General features: G+C 43.9%; 1 protein-coding gene across 1 annotated transcript in view; it reads left to right on the top strand.

Annotated features, from left to right (window-relative positions):
• The window catches only part of NCKAP5 (NCK associated protein 5), a 734641-nt gene that overhangs the window by 569553 nt on the left and 147778 nt on the right, over positions 1 to 17310 (top strand). The window contains exon 10 of the mRNA XM_045287417.1: positions 16340 to 16528. Coding sequence (XP_045143352.1) covers positions 16340 to 16528 — 189 coding nt within the window. The remainder of the gene's footprint in view (positions 1 to 16339; positions 16529 to 17310) is intronic.

The raw sequence follows: 17310 nt of genomic DNA, 5'->3' as shown, positions 1-17310 counted from the left end.
GCTCAAATGTGCTTCCCTCTGAAAAATCACCATATAATCCCTGGTTATGTAAGCGGCAGTTATGTAAAAATTCCATTGGCTAATAAATTCTTAATGGAATAGAGTGAAGCCCGTGAAATGTGAACCAAGGGTCTGCCATAATATCTCCTGATGGGGTTGGGAAAGGTTGAGGTAGAATCTCGCATTGTGGCTAAAACAGCACAATGGAAGTCAAGGATGTGATTAGGGAGGCCCAGGGGTGCAGATGGTACCCGTTCCACGGCTGAAAGGTCAGTGGCGCCAGTGGGAGGAAGTTGGGGCCATCTGCTTCTTCAGGGATTTCCAGGCTTGGAAACCCTACTGAGCAGTTGTACTCTGTCCTCTAGGCTATCTGTGAATCAGAATGAACCCAATGGTGGTAGTTTGGGTTTGAATATGTGACTAAGGAAAAGCTTTGGGGTTTTTAGGAGATCTTTTTTTTAAAAACATTTTATTAGGGGCTCATACAACTGTTATCGCAATCCATGCACACATCAATTGTGTAAAGCGCATTTGTACATCATTCTCAAAACATTTTCTCTCCATTTAAACCCCCGACATTAGGTCCTCATTTTTCCCCTCCCTCCCCGCTCCCCGCTCCCTCATGAGCCCTTGATAGTTTATAAATTGGTATTTTGTCATATCTTGCCCTGTCCAACGTCTTCCTTCACCCACTTTTCGGCTGTCCGTCCCCTAGGGAGGAGATCACATAGAGTTCCTTGTAATCGGTTCCCTCTTCCCTACCCATTCTCCCTTTACCCTCCCAGTATCACCACTCACACCACTGGTCCTGTAGGGCTCATCCGCCCTGGGTTCCCTGTATTTTCAGTTCCTATCTGTACCAGTGTACCTCCTCTGGTCTAGCCAGACTTGCAAGGTCGAATTCGAGTCATGGTAGTGGGAGCGGGGAGGAAACATTCAGGAACTAGAGGAAAGTTGTATTTCTCATCATTGTTACATCGCACCCTGACTGGCTCGTCTCCTCCCCAGACCCCTCTGCAAGGGGATCTCCAGTGGCCTACTAATGGACTTTGGATCTCCACTCCGCACTCCCCCCATCATTCACTATTTAGGAGATCATTTAGCAAGTAAGACTTCCATAGCAAAATGTTCTTAATCGGGTTCCAAGCGATTTCAGGAGATTCTTTTGAACTTCCCTTCAGAGCTCTTAGCGCATTTCTGGAAATTGCTTGAAGACCAAACAGAATGAACAAAGCTTGTGCTCTGGTTACATCTGATTCACAGCCGTATTTAAAACAGGTCTTTAAACCTATCCCAACCCTCTATAAATGTCTCCTGCTCCTGCAACAGGAGCTATCCAGGATGGATAACACACAGGAGCCCCAGGAAGTTCGCAGTCTTGGAAGGTGCTCAGGGGGGCTCCCAGTGAGATGAAAGAAAACACAGAGCACAGGTCAGAGCGGCTCGGGGGTCAGCCAAGGGAGCAGAAATAGAGTCCTAGGACGTTTTCTAGAAACAGAGGAAAGACCCAAAGAGGAGACAAGGGCATTTGAAAGTCAAGCTAAAACCAAAGAAGCAATGGGGCTTCATGAAAGGAATTGACTTAGGATCCAGGCCACTAGCATTGAGGGAGGGGGGCCTTCATGAAAGCCAAGTCCTAAAGAGAGCAGCTTGCCTAGAGATGGGGGCAGCAAAGCCCAGCCAGGGACTGGGTCGGAGCAGGGAGGACCATTCGTTGGCATTCGATCGCGTGGTCCTGTGAAAAGAGACCAGTGGACCGATTCCAAGAGCTACCGCCACTTCTCCAGAGTTTCTAGCATGAAACTTTTGAAATCGGGAAAAGACCTGCTCGGCCAGACAAAGGCAGGACACTCTTGTCCGTCGAGCGTCGCGGTCTCCGAATCCCACAGGGACAGTTCTCCCCTGTCCCCCATCCTCACCACGAGTGGCCTTCAGCTCAATGGCGGTGAGTTACTACCTCAATGGCTGGAGTTAGTTGTTGTGACTAGCATTTAGGGAAATGTGACAGATAAAAAAGAACTAGATGAAGGGCACTGACACATCTTTGTCACTTTGTAATAAGCAGGAGTTTCTAGAACGGTAGAGACGATTTTCCTTTGACTCCGGTGCCTGTTCCTCAAGGGAAAGAAACATAACCACGCTGGAGAATGTAAAGCGGAGCGTGCTATAATTCCGGATATTTATGCTTAGTATCTACCAAGGCTAAGTAAATCAAGGGGATTGAAGCAGATCAGATTAAAGACATTAATTCATGTCTACCTTCTGTTGCCAAACCTGAATTGCTCATGTGGATAGAGCCCATTAATCAGATGTATGCCATATTTACTTTCATAACTTCTCTTTTGTACAGCCATTTGGGTTTTAATAGCTAGAGAGGGGAATAATTGTATGGATGACTACGGCATGCGATTCATTCTCTCGCCAAATCCGAATGAAGAAAAGGAATAATGGTTGAGCCACCTTTTCTGTATTTTCCTTTGTTCTAAAACTATAAGGTAATAACTTCCAAAATCCGGGTGTGGGGAGAAAGAATTCACTTAGTCATTTTCAAGCTGTGGAATCACATGAGTGGATATAAAAGCGACGCATTGCCCCATGTAACTCGATTTCTCCAGCTTATTTCCAATGCGACTCAAACGTTTAAGCTAAAGAGCTGTTGTTTTAACCTCACCTTTGACCGCTAAATTAGGATCCCCTATCTTCCTGGAATGAGCAATCACTGTCTTAAAGTTAAGACATCAACCTGGAACTGCACGAAAACCCAGAGGGAGAATTCTGCTCAATGTAGCACTCCTTTGCCAAAGGCGTGAGGGGGGGAAGAAACAAGATGGGAAACGCTGGCCCTCCAGCCCCTCTGAAGGGTCCACACTGCATTGTCTCCAGTCTCTGCTCCATTGTTAGCTGGAGAGCTGCCAGCTCAGTCCCCACTCCACCGTCAGTCTGTTGGATCAGGACAGTCAGTCCTCTGCAGAGTCTGTTGAGAGGCACATTTCTGGGCCTTGAATTACTGAGACAGAACTGTGCACCAGAAATGGAGTTTGCTGATGGATGGCAAGTTAATCCACCTAAGGCTGCCAACCCAGTGTGCCCTGCAGGCACGGGCATTGCCTCATCCGAGAAGGCAGCTTGGTAAGGGACCCTGACTGTGAATGTCCCTGGCTATGGATTGAGATTAACCTAAACTCTTCGCCAAATCCCTTCCCTTGTCCCTGTTGATAGTGTCACTGAAAAGGGCCTCGCTTCCCTGAAGCTCAACGCTCTCAGTGCAGGAAGTTTGGTCAGCCTGCTGGTGCCTATGAGATTCTGTGGATAGGTGAAGGTGTGTGAATACAAGGGAAGGTCAAAAGGTATGGACACACAACCAAGAAACCTTTATTGAACAAAACCCCAGAAATCTCAAAATGTGAAGTCACGGTTTCTCTGCAGCCCCGCCTTCTCGGTCCGTGCACCTCTGCACATGGTGGTCCTGGCTCCTGCCCCCCTTCCCTCGAAGAAGTACGCCCCCTTCTTGTAATACCTTAGCCAGGCAGCATCTCTGAGGCACTCAAATCATGCTCCTCAACACTGTTCTTTGCTTTGAGGAGACACGGGATTTGAAGGGGCAAGTCCAGGGCTGTAGCATGGTAGGCTGAGGCGTGCCAATGGCATTCCTGCAGGCCAGGCCTTGCTGCCCTGAGCACTAGCAGGTGGATTGTTTTGATGGAAAATCATCCCTCACTACAACTTTCCTGCCCCTTTTCTCACCGACTCAGTGTTCTGTTTTCTTAAAACTTCTAATAAACCCGTGTGATCATCCTGTATCTTTGGAGAACCTTCTTTCAAGATCACCTTTTGGGGATCTGAAAAGTTGGTCTCCAGTACCTTCGAGGCTGCCCTCTCAGCCTTGGACTTGACTAGCCCAGCAGAGCCCCTCCAAAGCAACCGATGAACACACCCTAGCGAGACTAGGACAAGTAGATTACTGAGAGAGAGCTCGTCTGCAGCCATCCTCTGATCACAGAGAAACATGTAAACACATTGTCTTTGAAATGAGCTTGTGCATGTGAACTAGGACCGGATGAACAATGTTTGTAACCTGTCTTCCTACATCTATGTATATGCCTAGGCACCCTGGTTGTGCAGGGGTTAAACACAGGGCGGCTAACCAAAAGGTCAGGGCTGTAGAGTGGAGACAGTAAGGTGCTGGAAGCCAACGGCCGTTCCACAGGAGAAAGATGAGGCAGCTGCTTCTACAAAGATGACAGCCCTAGAAACAAACTGTGGCTGCTCTACTCTGTACGCTAGCATCGCTCTGACTCAGAATTGACGGCCACGGGTACAGGCTTGCATATATGTGTACCCAAGGATGCACTGCTGAATGTCCATGATCTGTTCTGGGAAATAAAGCATAGATGATGTAGGCATCGTGCGAACCCCATTTTGTAGGTAGTCCTCCTTTAAGCAGGCCATCATGTTGGTAAAGTAGCAGGTCGGTGAGGAAAGATGGATTCACACAGCGGGTGCAATATCACAATTGTGAGGATGTTATTATGTTGTCATCGATGGGGTGTCAGGACGGACTTAATAGTACATAACCAAGAGAGCGCTGTCCTCATTCCCTTACAAATTTGAAAACTACAACAACAGATTACTTGCTCATATCTTATCATTTAAGGCATATCCAAATGACAAATATAAATGACAGTAAATCGGCATAAGACTCTTTAGCGTTCGACATACGACGTATTGGAGTCTCCAGGTGGCACAAAAGTTTAGTAGTTGCCTACTAGCCAACAGTCTGGTGGTTCAAGTCTACCCAGAGACCATTTTGAAGCAAGGACGGGAGGTCTAGTTCTGAAACATGAACCATTGAAAATCCTGGGAAACATAGTTCTGTGACACCCATACAGTCACCCGGAATCATCTGTGACACCCATACAGTCACCCGGAATCAGAACAAACTTGACAACAACCGATTTATTGGTCGATGCCTTACTTATGTTCCCCTCTGACTGTGGCAATGCCTCACCCTACTGTTGAGGTAGTTAAAGAGCCATTGCTATCCTTTGCTGCACCTGAGCAGCAGAGAGAGAAGAGTTCGATTAGCTTCCCCAAGATATGCGACACCTGTGCCTGGACTAGTCGCTCCCCTGGCGCCCTGCCCGAGCACGTGGTCCGCCTGCCATGCTGACTGCATCGACTTGAGTGGAGGAAATGGAGCGTTTGGATACAAACTGCTGACACATAACACATTTATGAGGTGGGTTTCCCACAGATAAAGGGTGACATCATACATATCCGATGGGAAACACTGACGGAGGAAGAGGTCAGATGATCGAACCTGTAGAGGACCCTTCTCTCACATCACATGACATGCCTCTCTAGATCATCGTTTCCCTCCTTCATTGTCGCTTCCCAGAAGTCCTTGGGTTGCTTGCCTCTTGGTAAATGCATTCATAGGCCTCAGCATGTTAGCCATCCTTTGGCACTCCCTCGATAGTTAAATCCCAAATGCAGTGGGTTTAAATTAAAGACCTGTTTCTCTTTATGAACTACACGCATTAACTGGATACCTACTGAACGCAACATACTCTGACAAGTCCAAGAAATGAAATGAGGAGAAAATAGTTTGGATTGCCAGGAAAACTAACAAGTCTGTCTTGGAAGAAGTAGAGCCAGAATGTTCCTTTGCCACCACCCCCAGGAAACTCGGAATCTAAAGGGAGCCAGAAGTACCAATTACCCAGAAACCACAGCATGGTTTTGATGACCTATCAAGGCCATGGAGTTCTTGGGGGAAAAAAAAAGCACCTCAATGCCATTGAGTCAATGCTGACTCTTTGTGACCCTATAGGACAGGGTAGACCTTCCCCAGTGGGTTTCCCAAATTGTACCTTTTTATGGAAATAGAAAGCCGTATCTTTCTCTCCTGGAGCACCTAGTGGTTTTGAACTGCTGACCTTGCAGATCAAAGCCCAATGCATAACCACTACCCAACTAGGGCTCTTTTCTTCAGTAGTTCATATGCACACAGCTGATAATAGAGGGATAAAGATTGCAGTCTATCCAGAGGCATCTCTGATTCTAACCAAAACCATTGAAAACCCTACAGATCAGTGGTTCTCAGCCTGTGCATCACAACCCCTTTGGGGGTCGAACGACCCTTTCACAGGGGTCGCCCGATTCATAACCATAGCGAAATTACAGTTATGAAGTAGCAACATAAATAATTTTGTGGTTGGGGGTCACCACCGCATGAGGAGCTATATTAAAGGGTCGTGGCGTTAGGAAGGTTGAGAACCACTGCTCTAGAACACAGTTCTAGCCTGACACACGTGAGGACAACATGGGTCAGAGTTGGTCCCACAACAACCAGTGATTGATCCTTTAATACTGTTGAAGATATTTTCAAAGGAAAAAGGCAACCCGTTGAAATGTTATTCCGTGTGTGTGTGTGTGTGTGTGTGTGTGTGTGTGTGTTTGTGAAAGTTCCTACACTAACACATTGTTTGATAAAAGTGAGAGCATCCTGGGCCTCCTGCAGCAGGTAAAACACCCTTTCTTCAGGAGAAGGACCAATCCCAGTCTTCCCATGGAGCTGCGCTATGAACATGTGCTGAATAAAAGTTGGATGGATGGCCAGCTAACCAAGTCCTTAGCGTTCTCCCTGCAGTCCAACTGAACCATGACCAGTGGCTGTGGAGTTGATTTTGACCCATGGAGACCTCGTATCTGTTAGAGGACGTGTGCACTGTAGGGTTTTCGTTGATTCATGTTCAAGGGTAGATTGCCCAGTCTTTCTTTCAAGGTGCCTCCAGGTGGACATGACCTGTGAACTTTCCAGTTAGCAGCCAAGCCTCTTAAACATTTGTACCACCCGCGGCTCCACTATCCCAGGTCTCTGCAACCCAGCAGAAAAGGAGTCAAATCGAGTCCAGAGTGCAGGTGGCGCATCTGAGTGGAGTGTCCCTTCCCTGCCGACAGTGGGTGGTGGATTTGCTGGGACAGACACTGGGGCAGCCCCTGCACCAAAGAGGATGGATTACTAGTTAGAGAATCTCAGGTGGTTCTGTTTCTGGAGTCAATGACAGTCTGCAGCACAGTCTCTCTATGTGGGGTGAGGTGGGGTGGGGTGGGGGTGGGGGCGATGGAGCAGGGAAAATTGTCAGAGGTGAGGGAGACGCACTTTGCCATGTTATTTACATACTCGATTAGATTTTTCTCCGCTGTAACCAAGACAAACCAGGCTATAAGTGCCCTTGTAAACACGTCATCAGCCAAGCAAAAACATCAGACATAAATCACCAGTTTTATTGTATTTGCAATTAAGCAGATCAAATGTAATGTCCACAGAAAAGCCTTCGTCATTAGTATAAGGATTAATATAGTGGAATGCCCCTGGTTTAGCAGGCCTTCCAAACAAAACCAAAATGAAGAACTGGGTATAGAATTGAATAGCGTGTGAATATTAATGTACAAATCCTCCAAGTCCCCAGGTCCCGGATGCAATTATTTTCTGTTCACATTAATTGTTCCTAACAGATGACATTAACGACTTTGAGTTAAAATGCGTCCAAGGGAAGATTTCATAAGCTCGATGCTGTTTGAAAATAAGGTCACTTTTATTTATAATTGTTTGCTCAACTGTTGATCACTGCTCAACATAGTGAGGTTCACGTGGTGATTACTTGTGATATTCCATGTGAATATAAAAGTTAATTTTCATACCAGACAATCCGTGAATTTGGGTATTCACATTCCATACTACTTTTCAACTACGACTTCCATCAACTTGCTGCTTGTTTTCAATCACAGACTTTGAAAGCGTGATGAGTTTATGTTCAGTTCAATTTGCCTCTATGTGTACCTCTGTCTGTGTATACCTACTCATATATAACTGAGTACACTTTAACAAGTTCATGGAAAAACAGAACTAAGAGATAATTGAATTTCTTTATGAACTTTGTGAAGTTCCCTCACATCCCAATATAACTATATAGGCATTGCTGTTTCTGTGGTATCATTCTCCACCTTCCTGACAAGAGACTTGGCTTCAAATCCTGGTCAGTGGGCCTTAGGAATGGCCACTATTCATTTGTCCTTGGAGGCCTGGCCTTCCCGTGGTTAACATGGAAGAAAGGGTTCCGGGGAGCTCCCAGAATAGGAAGGAAAGGGCTCTGATGATCTGCTTCTGAAAATCAGCTAAAGTAAACCTCCTGGCTCTCCATGTTGAATCCACAGTTGACCAGGGGGCTGACACAAGACTGGGCTTTGTTTTATGCCATTGTACATAGTCTTTTCATGAGTCCAGGACCAAATCAAAGGTCCTTGGATGGCAAAAATGATTGGAAAGGCTGGAGGTTCAAAACTACCCAAAGAAACTTTAGAGATGATCTAGGTTAAAAAAAAAAAAAAGCTATGGAAAACCTGATGGGCTACAGCTATACCCTGATACACACCACGGTGGTTTCTATCAGGAGAAACTGATGCTTATCCCTGATGAACTAGAGTCAACCTTTAAGAACTAGGTTTGGCTCCCTAGTGGCACAGTAGTTAAAGGACTCAACTGCTAAGCTGAAAGTAGAGCCCATCAGCCACTCCATCGGAGTGCAATCTTCTATAAAGATTACGACCTGGGAAAGCCTGCAATAGTTCTGTTCTGCCCTATCAGGTCATTAAAGGGAGAATTGACTCTCAACAAGGCAGTGGATTTGTTTTGGTATATGTATGTGTTATCTAATCCAGACACGTGAACTCACCTTTAATTTAGTTATCCAAGTGTGGTAGTTATATAACCGTTTGTCCATTTGAGAGGCTTAAGAGTGAAGGGGTAGAAGCTAGCCTGTCAATCAGGTCATAGCCAATGAGGCCTCTGGGTGGGCATGGCCTTCTCCTGAGGATTTTGAGAACTCCGGTATTCACCCCTGGAGGCAGGAGACACACTTTCTCTCTGCTCACTCCCTGGAGACATTGTAGCTGACGAGACACATGGAACTATGCTAGTGTCTTGAGCTGGAGGAAGCATGCTTACAATGCCACTGGATCCACAAGACTTCCCAACCAATGACCTGTGATCTTCCTGCATTCGGCGTCATAGCATGTGTTTCGTGAGTCTGAAGAGGGCTTTATATATTGGTATCAGAAATATGGGCTAATGTGGAACTTATGGACTTGATCTGGACTGGGCTGGGATGTTTTCTCAGCATTCAATTGGTCTTGTATATAAAGCTCTTTCTTATTCACATATGAGTCTTCCTGGATTTGTTTCTCTAGTCTACCCGGACTAATATACCAAGCCAGGATTTTGAAGCAAGCTGAGGAATCAGCATTATGAAATGTTTCTGTTTGGTTTTGCTTAGAAACTCCACTCATATATCCTGGACCTTTCATCTAGAGATTGGCTTTCGGGGCTGGGAAGGAGCTGGAGTCCGGCACAGGCAGGATCCAATGTGGAGATGCGTGTGCATTTCCCTGTTGTCTTCAGAACACGTGTTTAGGATGTTATTTCCTTCCATCAAATATGATGTCACAAGTGAACCATAATGCGCATCCTTGAAGCATTGTCAGCCAGATAAAGTACTTTTCCTGTCTTGTGTTCTCTGAAATTCAATACCATGTCCCCCCGCTGAGAGCGTAAAAGCAGAAAGTGTCACTCTCGACAAAAATATCATAAATCTTGGCTTTGTCCCCAAGATACCTCTTTGGGTATTGATTACATCTCAAAGTCTCTGAGAAATGGTCAAGGAGCTTTTTATTAAGGCCCATATACCATATTATTCATCCGACTTTTATGATATAGTATATATGAACTTTTAAAAATTCATGGGTTCTGCATTTTGTTTTTGGTTTTTTCACCCCCTTCACCCTGGGTTAGCTTTGTGCTTATTTGGCAAAACTTTAACTAGCGTGGCTTTTAACTTCCATAGACATAAAAAAGTAACTTAAAAAAACACAGGAGCCAAATAAATATATCATGAAAAATGTAGGCTTTAAAAAAATGACAGGTAGATATTTGCAGATAACTAGCCTTTTTAGTTGACTGTATAATTGTATCCGTGCAGCGAGGATGTTCTTCCCCAAAGGCAAACATGCTCCAGTTTATTTGGAATGAAAGTGCCATCGGAGGTGATCCTCTGAAACATTCCTCGGGACCCCAAGGTCTTTCCTATGGCCTCAAGTGTGTGGTTTTTAATCTAAGAAACTTAGCCACCGTTTCTCTTTCGTTTTCACTAAACTTTTGGGTGCCTCACTGTGCGCCTCACGGTATGAATGTTACTTTCTCTCTGTTTAAAGTGTTCAGATCACGTTTTAAGTCTAATGCGTATGGGGAAAAGCACACTTTGAATTGAGATTCTGATAGCATTAACTAAAGGTTATTTCCCAGCTCAACCAACATCAGTAAGATGATGTTGCAGTCCACAATCAATATGGATTCTTCATGAATACGTCTCGTGATCATTATCTGGTCCTGATGACAAGGAGTCCTGGTGGTGCTGAGGATTAGGCACTGGGCCTCTTGCTTCTGGATCTGCAGTGCAGACCCACCACTGCTCCGGAGAAAGATGACCTTCTCTACTTTCCTAAAGATTTCCAGGCTAGGGAATTCTATGGAGCGTCGCTTTGAGTCAGGAGCAACTCCGGGACAGGACGCTTGGTTCTGTTTGTTGGTTGTAGGACGAGGGGTACCTCTGGTCAGGGCGATGTGTGACACTAATGCTTACTGCTGAGCTAACCTACTTGGTATTATAGCAGAATGGACAGGGCATCGGAAGGTTGTCTGGGCTGGGTGACCATGAGCAACTTATTCATGTCTTGGTGACTCCGTTTCCCCTTTTGAAAAATGTGGCTCGTGCTGTTTTGGGGTTTTTTTCCCCCCCTACTTCAGACAGTTGCAGTGAGCATTTAGTGAGGTCATGCATGGAATGCTCTAAGCGCAGACCCTGCTGGAACACGGGGGGAATAATAGAGCGTCCACTTCTTTAGCTTTCTAAAGATTATCATGCTGTCACCTCAAAAATAACTCCGCAAAGTTGCGAACTCATACAAGCCTGTTCCATACAAATGAAACATGTCTGCTAACATGTCTTTTTGAGAAGCGGAGATGGCCACAACCATGCTCCCCCTTTGATTGTGGCTCAGTAGTTGTTTTTCTACCTCTGTGGAAGATGGAAGATGATGAGGGGTTATCAAGAGATGGGCGAAGAAAGGTCACCTAGGGAGATGATATACTCTTGGTTGGGTTGAAGAGCTAAGACACTTGTATTAAATCATAATCATGAAGCAGCACCTCAAACTTACTCCCCCCAAAAAACAAACTCACTGCCATTGAGTCAATGCTGACTCATGGTGACCTCTGCGGGTTTACAAGACAGTGACTTTACAGCACTAGAAAGCCCAGTCTTTCTCCCATGGAGCCTCTGGTGCCAACCATGTGGATTGGAACCCAATGCATAACTACTACAGCTCAGGGCTCCTTCCAAAGTTACCAAGCATTACCATATTCTGGGAGTTTGTCTATCTTCATAGCAGTCACATGGAATTGTAGTTAGGTGCTATCGAGTGGTTTCTAACCCATAGCAAGCCTCAAAATTATTGATATGTTCCTGATTTTAGCAATGGCGGAAGCTCATTTACCAAGGGCGCCTGTGTATATAGAATCATTGTTTGTAGACATCTGTTGAGAAACACATATGGACTCTCCTGAGCTATGTCACATCCGGAAATAAACAAGGTCATAAATCCATAGAGAGAGACTGTTAAATGCCCGGCTGTAAGGCACGTTTCTCCTTTCAGTGATATGGAGAGCCAGCCGTCAGGGGGAGGCGGGGGGGAGGCAGAGTAGGGAACTTTCTTGGCATCTTTAGATCCCTTAAAGAGATTTGTTATACAGCAAAGCAATACATCAGTAGCAACACAGATGCCTAATATAGAAAATCTAATATTATGGAACATTATAGATCTTGATTAGGGAGCAAATTAAACATGCCCTATGTGTTTATATAGGGGTTCAGTCCTTTACTACAAGTATGTTCTGATCAACACGACCTTCCTTTCCCAAGCGCGAGTTTAATCACGATCAGTCAGAATTGCATTCGGAGAACAGTGGTAAGTACACAGTACTAAAGTGACCTGTAAAGTGTCAATACATTGCCTACGTAGGTGGCTTGGCCATTCTGCAAGTTACATGAAGAAAGATGGCTCCCCATCAAAGAGTGTTCTGAGATGAAGCTTTATCTAGATCGGTGGTAGGAATTAGACGGTCATGGAGAGATTCCATTTTCAGTGGATTCTGTGGCTGGGATGCTAAATTAATTTTCCTCGTCCAGCTCATGGAGTTTCATCTGGTACATTAGAGGCCTTTAATCCGGCTGCCAAGAGGCACTTAGATTTGTACCACTTTGGTTCTCTGGCCTTATGCAGACCGACTAGAATCCCAGCAGCCTGTTCTTTATTCATGGCATCCAGATCTACTTTCCTTGTTGTTGAGAATACACGCAGTAAAGCAGGGGCCCTCAAACAATGGCCCACGGACTACATGCGGCCCGCTGAGGACATTTATCTGGCCCGCCGGATGTTTTTGCCCATTTTGGATTTTACTTTAAAATAAGACATGTACAATGTGCATAGGAATTTGTTCATAGTTCTTTTTAAAACGATAGCCGGCCCTCCAACGGTCTGAGGGACAGTGAACTGGCCCCTGTTGAAAAAGTTTGAGGACCCCTGCAGTAAAGCATACACCAGTCCAATGGTTTCTTTATGTGCCAGTTAGGGACTCGTGCCATTGTGTGAAATGTGACATTCTCCCCATGAAGTAGCTCTTCCCTCATTAACATAAGCCCACTGCCCTGCAAGCTTCCTGGAGCCACTTTGATCCCATGTAGATAGCTCTCAGAATAGCATAAAGCTCAAGGCAGAAATTCTTTTCTAGTGAAGCTAGAGAAGTGTTTGGTTTTGAAAAGACTTCAGGGGATATTCTTGGTTTAAGGATTAGGTATTAATCCTTAATACCTAATTATTAGGTAGACCTAATTATTAGTGTAGGGTAATAGATCTAGGGATTCATCAGGGAGTCCATGAGAATTGGAATTCTGTTCTGAATTTGCCCCTTATTGAGTAAATTTCTTCTATGGACAATTTGGTCAAAATGTTTAGTAGTAGTAGTAGTAGTGGACCATCTAGTGCTTCTGGTCTCATGGCAGAGCCAGGCAGCTGTGCCTAGAGGCTCCACATTAAATATCCTCCTTCTGTTGCTGTAGGATCCTTGGTGGCCAAGGGGGTTAAATGTTGTGATACCAACCCAACATTAGCAGTAGAAGGGACCAGCCACTGTACAAGGAGAAAGAGGCTTTTTCGTTACCATAAAGAGTTACCGTCTCTGAAACCCCCGGGGGCTTTGCTACCCTGCCCTATGTCGTCGCTAGGTGTTGGAATCTACTCAATGGCAGTGAGTTGGATTTGATTTTCTATCTCTATTTCTGACTCTCCTTCCTTCTCTGTTGCGAGACCAACGATTGGGCCTTGCTATCTTTTAAGAACCTGTGCACTGTGAAATGAACTGAGACGTAGAACAGAAACACAATACATATTATTAGGCCAATTAATTGGGATGCCCCATGAAACAGTGACCCTCAAACGCCAAACTTAGAAACCAAATCTCATGAGGTAAATGGTTGTACAGAGGTAGTCTGTTCGGCTACTCTTTGGGGTTGTAAATCTATCTGTCGTGCAACTTTACCAATTCAACTTTTTATTTCCAATTCAACTTTTTACAAATGTATAATTGATTGACGGCAATTAAAAGAATTGCCAGTGCTATTTCCACTACCATGAACTCTCCTTTTCTTCCTCTCATATTGGTTAGCTACTAATAAACTTGGTTCTCTGTGCATTTTCCATTTCTTGTTTTTTAATATGAGTAAGATGATCTATTTTGGCCCTTTTGTGATGGATTAACCTCCCTCAGCATAATGTCTTCTGGCTGCATCCATGTTGCAGCATATCTCAAAACATTATTTCTCTTACTGGAGGAGTAGTATCGCATTAGGCGCGTTTACCATTTTGCTGATCCATGCATCTGGATTGACGGGCATGTTGGTTGGTTTTGCCATCTTTGACTTTGGGAATAGCACTGCAGTTAGCACTGGTATACAAGTCTCTTCTTGAGTCTCTGCTTTCGGGTCTTTGGGTTATATACTAGAAGTAGAATTGTTGGGTAATATGGCACTTTCAGCATCTCTCTGGTAGCTAATGACACTGAGCATCTTTTCAGGTGTTTAATGGCCAGTGGAATTTCCTATTCGGTGAAGTGCCTGCTTAAATCCTTTCCATTTTATTGGTCTGAGTTTTTGGTGAGCCAGGTTATTTTTGGTTGTTTTGGGGGGTCCTATCTATTTATTTCAGCATTTAGTATTTATCCTTTTGTTGTTATGTTAGATGAATTATTCTTAAAAGTTGGGCCTGGCAGCCCTGTCCCTGCATTTTCTTCTAAGAGTTTTATTATTTTAATTTTTTGTATATCTGTGTGTGTGGCATGAGGCAAGGATCCTGTTTCATTTTTCTGCAAGTGGAAATTCAGTTTACTAAAAACATTTAAAAAATCAGTTGACTGGAAATGTGTAGGTTTACTCAATTCTATTCCATTGTATCTATCATTATATCAATGCCCGGCCATTTTGATTATTGAAGCTCTATAGTATGTTTTAACATCAGGAAATGTGAATCTTCTCTCTTAACATTTCTGTAGCTACTTGAGAACTCTTGCCATTCTATATAAATATGAGGACTTTCCCCCCCCCTAATTCTATAAAGAAGACTATTGGAATTTTGAAATGAGATTGTTGTATCTATGGATTACTTTCGGTAATATTGATAACTGAACAATATTGTCTTCTAATCCTTGAACATGGAACATTTTCCCTTTTATTTAAGTATCCATTAATCTTTTTCAGAAGTGCTTTATTTATTGTCTTTATTGTATAAGTCCTATATGTCTCTGCTGAGGTTTATTTCTAGCTATTTTATTCTCTTAGATGCTACTGTAAATGCAACTGTTTTCTTAATTTCCTTTCACATTTCTCATTACTGTTATGTAGAAACCCAACTGGTAGGTTTTCATTGGCCTTATACCCTGAAATTTTGCTAAATTTCTCTACTGGCTTTGGAAATTTTCTTGTGAACTTTTTGGGATTTTCTATAGACAGAGATCAACTTGAATACTGTGGACAAATGACAGAAATGTTACAAGGGCTTTTTGTTTGTTTGCTTGTTTTCCCAACTGCCCCTCCCCCAAAGTGCAGTATGCTAATTTTCTTAACAGCACCACCTCAAAGAATTATCATAGTCCTTTTTAAATTACCTCTCTGGGAGGAAATGTGAGATATATATATATATATATATATAACATGTTATTTGCATAAAAGATGATATTTAATGCTTGATGTGAGAGTCTTCTAACATTGAGACTGGCAACTGACGATGAAAACTTCTATTATCTTTTACAACAGAACCTTATGTTACATGAGTCTTGTGTTGTACTATATATGACTTCCCATAAGATTTCACTGATATGCTATGGGCATTTGTTCCTGATTTAGAATGATACTGTTAGAACCAGTGGGGCTGTAAGTGTAATTGGTCAAGCTATTTCACCGACAAAGAAAGACAATAAATTTCATGAAAGTTAAAGGTTTCTATCCTCATGATATGGCTAAGGGTAGGTGTAACCTGGAACCAGGTCATTAGATTTCCAGGCAAGTGCTCTTGGATTTCTATAGCCAAAGATGCTTAAGGTCATGTTTTACTCCAGCGTCTTCTTTTTGTAGAATTAAGGCCATATTTTGATACTGATACGATTCTTCCACCTGTATGACGAGGTAAAATGAGAAAACACAATTGGCATTCTTTTGCCTAGTAAGATTAAAAAGAAAAAGGAGTTGTGGTTGGATTGATCCCAACTCATGGCATTGCCATATATGCCACAGAGCAGTAGATCACCAGGCCTTTCCTCCTGGTGATAAACTTGAACCTTCAACCTTTCAGACAGGACTGGTACCTGGTAATAACTGATCACCTACTAAAGGCCAAGGACTAGAACCTTCTAGAACCTCATGTATTCCAGTTCTCATGTATGAATGGTATTATTACTAATCCTTGAGAAAAAGAAATTATGGCTCTATGAAACTAATTTTTTTTTTCATTTCCACAAAGTAAGATGCAAAGCCAAGATTTGAACCTCTAGTCTATTTGACTCTGAAGCCTCTGATTCTAACCACTACCCTCTGTTTCATTTCCCCTTGGTGTCCAGTCGGTATTGACTCTGCTCTAAGCAAAGCCCTGGCTCAGATCTCTCCTGCTTTTTCAGGAATGCCAGCTGAATGCAAAATCTGGAGCCCCCACCTTAAAATGCCCCGGTTTGAGGGTTGCCATCCCTCGTCATCTCTGCTCTCCAAACAGCTGCAGCAGCAGCGAGCTGTCTCTGTCAAGCACCTGCAGCGAGTATTCCAGTGGCTCCTCCTGCCCATGGCATGACGAGAAGACCCCCAGGAAAAGGGTAAGGAACCTCACAGTGAACCAGTTAAGCTTCGTATTCTCGTAGGGTGCGAGAAATACCAAGGAACTGACCTTTTGCTGAGTACCTGTTCATCTGTTCCTCACAGTCACCAGCTAGGGAGCTAGTATCCCCCCTTTCTGCAGAAGAGAAGACGTGTTCAGAAAGCCTGCTACTTGCCAAAGGTGGCACAGCCAGTAATGAGTAGAATGATGAGTTGGCCAATTGACTGCCATCTTGGGAGAGAGTTTAGGAAAAGAAGGTTTCCCTCCATCGCTTTGGAAGAGGCAGCCAATAACAGATTTATATCAATGGGAAGTTGGAGCCCACGCCCAATAGACCGGATCACCCTTCGGGCCTCCTCGGACATTTCTGTCAATTCTGCGGATTTTGTCCATTGCTGTGGTAGTCAGAGACTTGTTACTGCCTGCGGTACATCGTGAGCGAGGCCACCCAGCGAACCGTGTTTGACTAAGAAGTTCTCAAAATACTAGAGATATTTTAGTTTTGTTCGAGAAAACAAGAAGGGTAGTGGGTAGTGGAAACAGACTGTTGGGGAATACTATTGGTTTTGTAGGCATTTACTCCTCAAGAATAGCATGTATGGGTGGAGTTCTAAATTTAATTTTTAATTTAAATTTCATGGAGAAATTCCATGATCTTTCCATTTTACTTTTCCCCAAACTTCTTGTCAGCCCTCTATAAAATCCTATACCCCCATAAAACACCATTGATTGGAGTGCAGCATCGTAGAGTGAGCAATTACCATGTATAAGACAAACCAG

Source organism: Echinops telfairi, unplaced genomic scaffold, assembly GCF_000313985.2.
Source record: "Echinops telfairi isolate 266 unplaced genomic scaffold, ASM31398v2 ScPeMD7_15;HRSCAF=58, whole genome shotgun sequence".
Classification (NCBI taxonomy): domain Eukaryota; kingdom Metazoa; phylum Chordata; class Mammalia; order Afrosoricida; family Tenrecidae; genus Echinops; species Echinops telfairi.
Note: the sequence above shows the minus strand (reverse complement) of the source record. Positions and strands in the feature narration are given on the sequence as shown.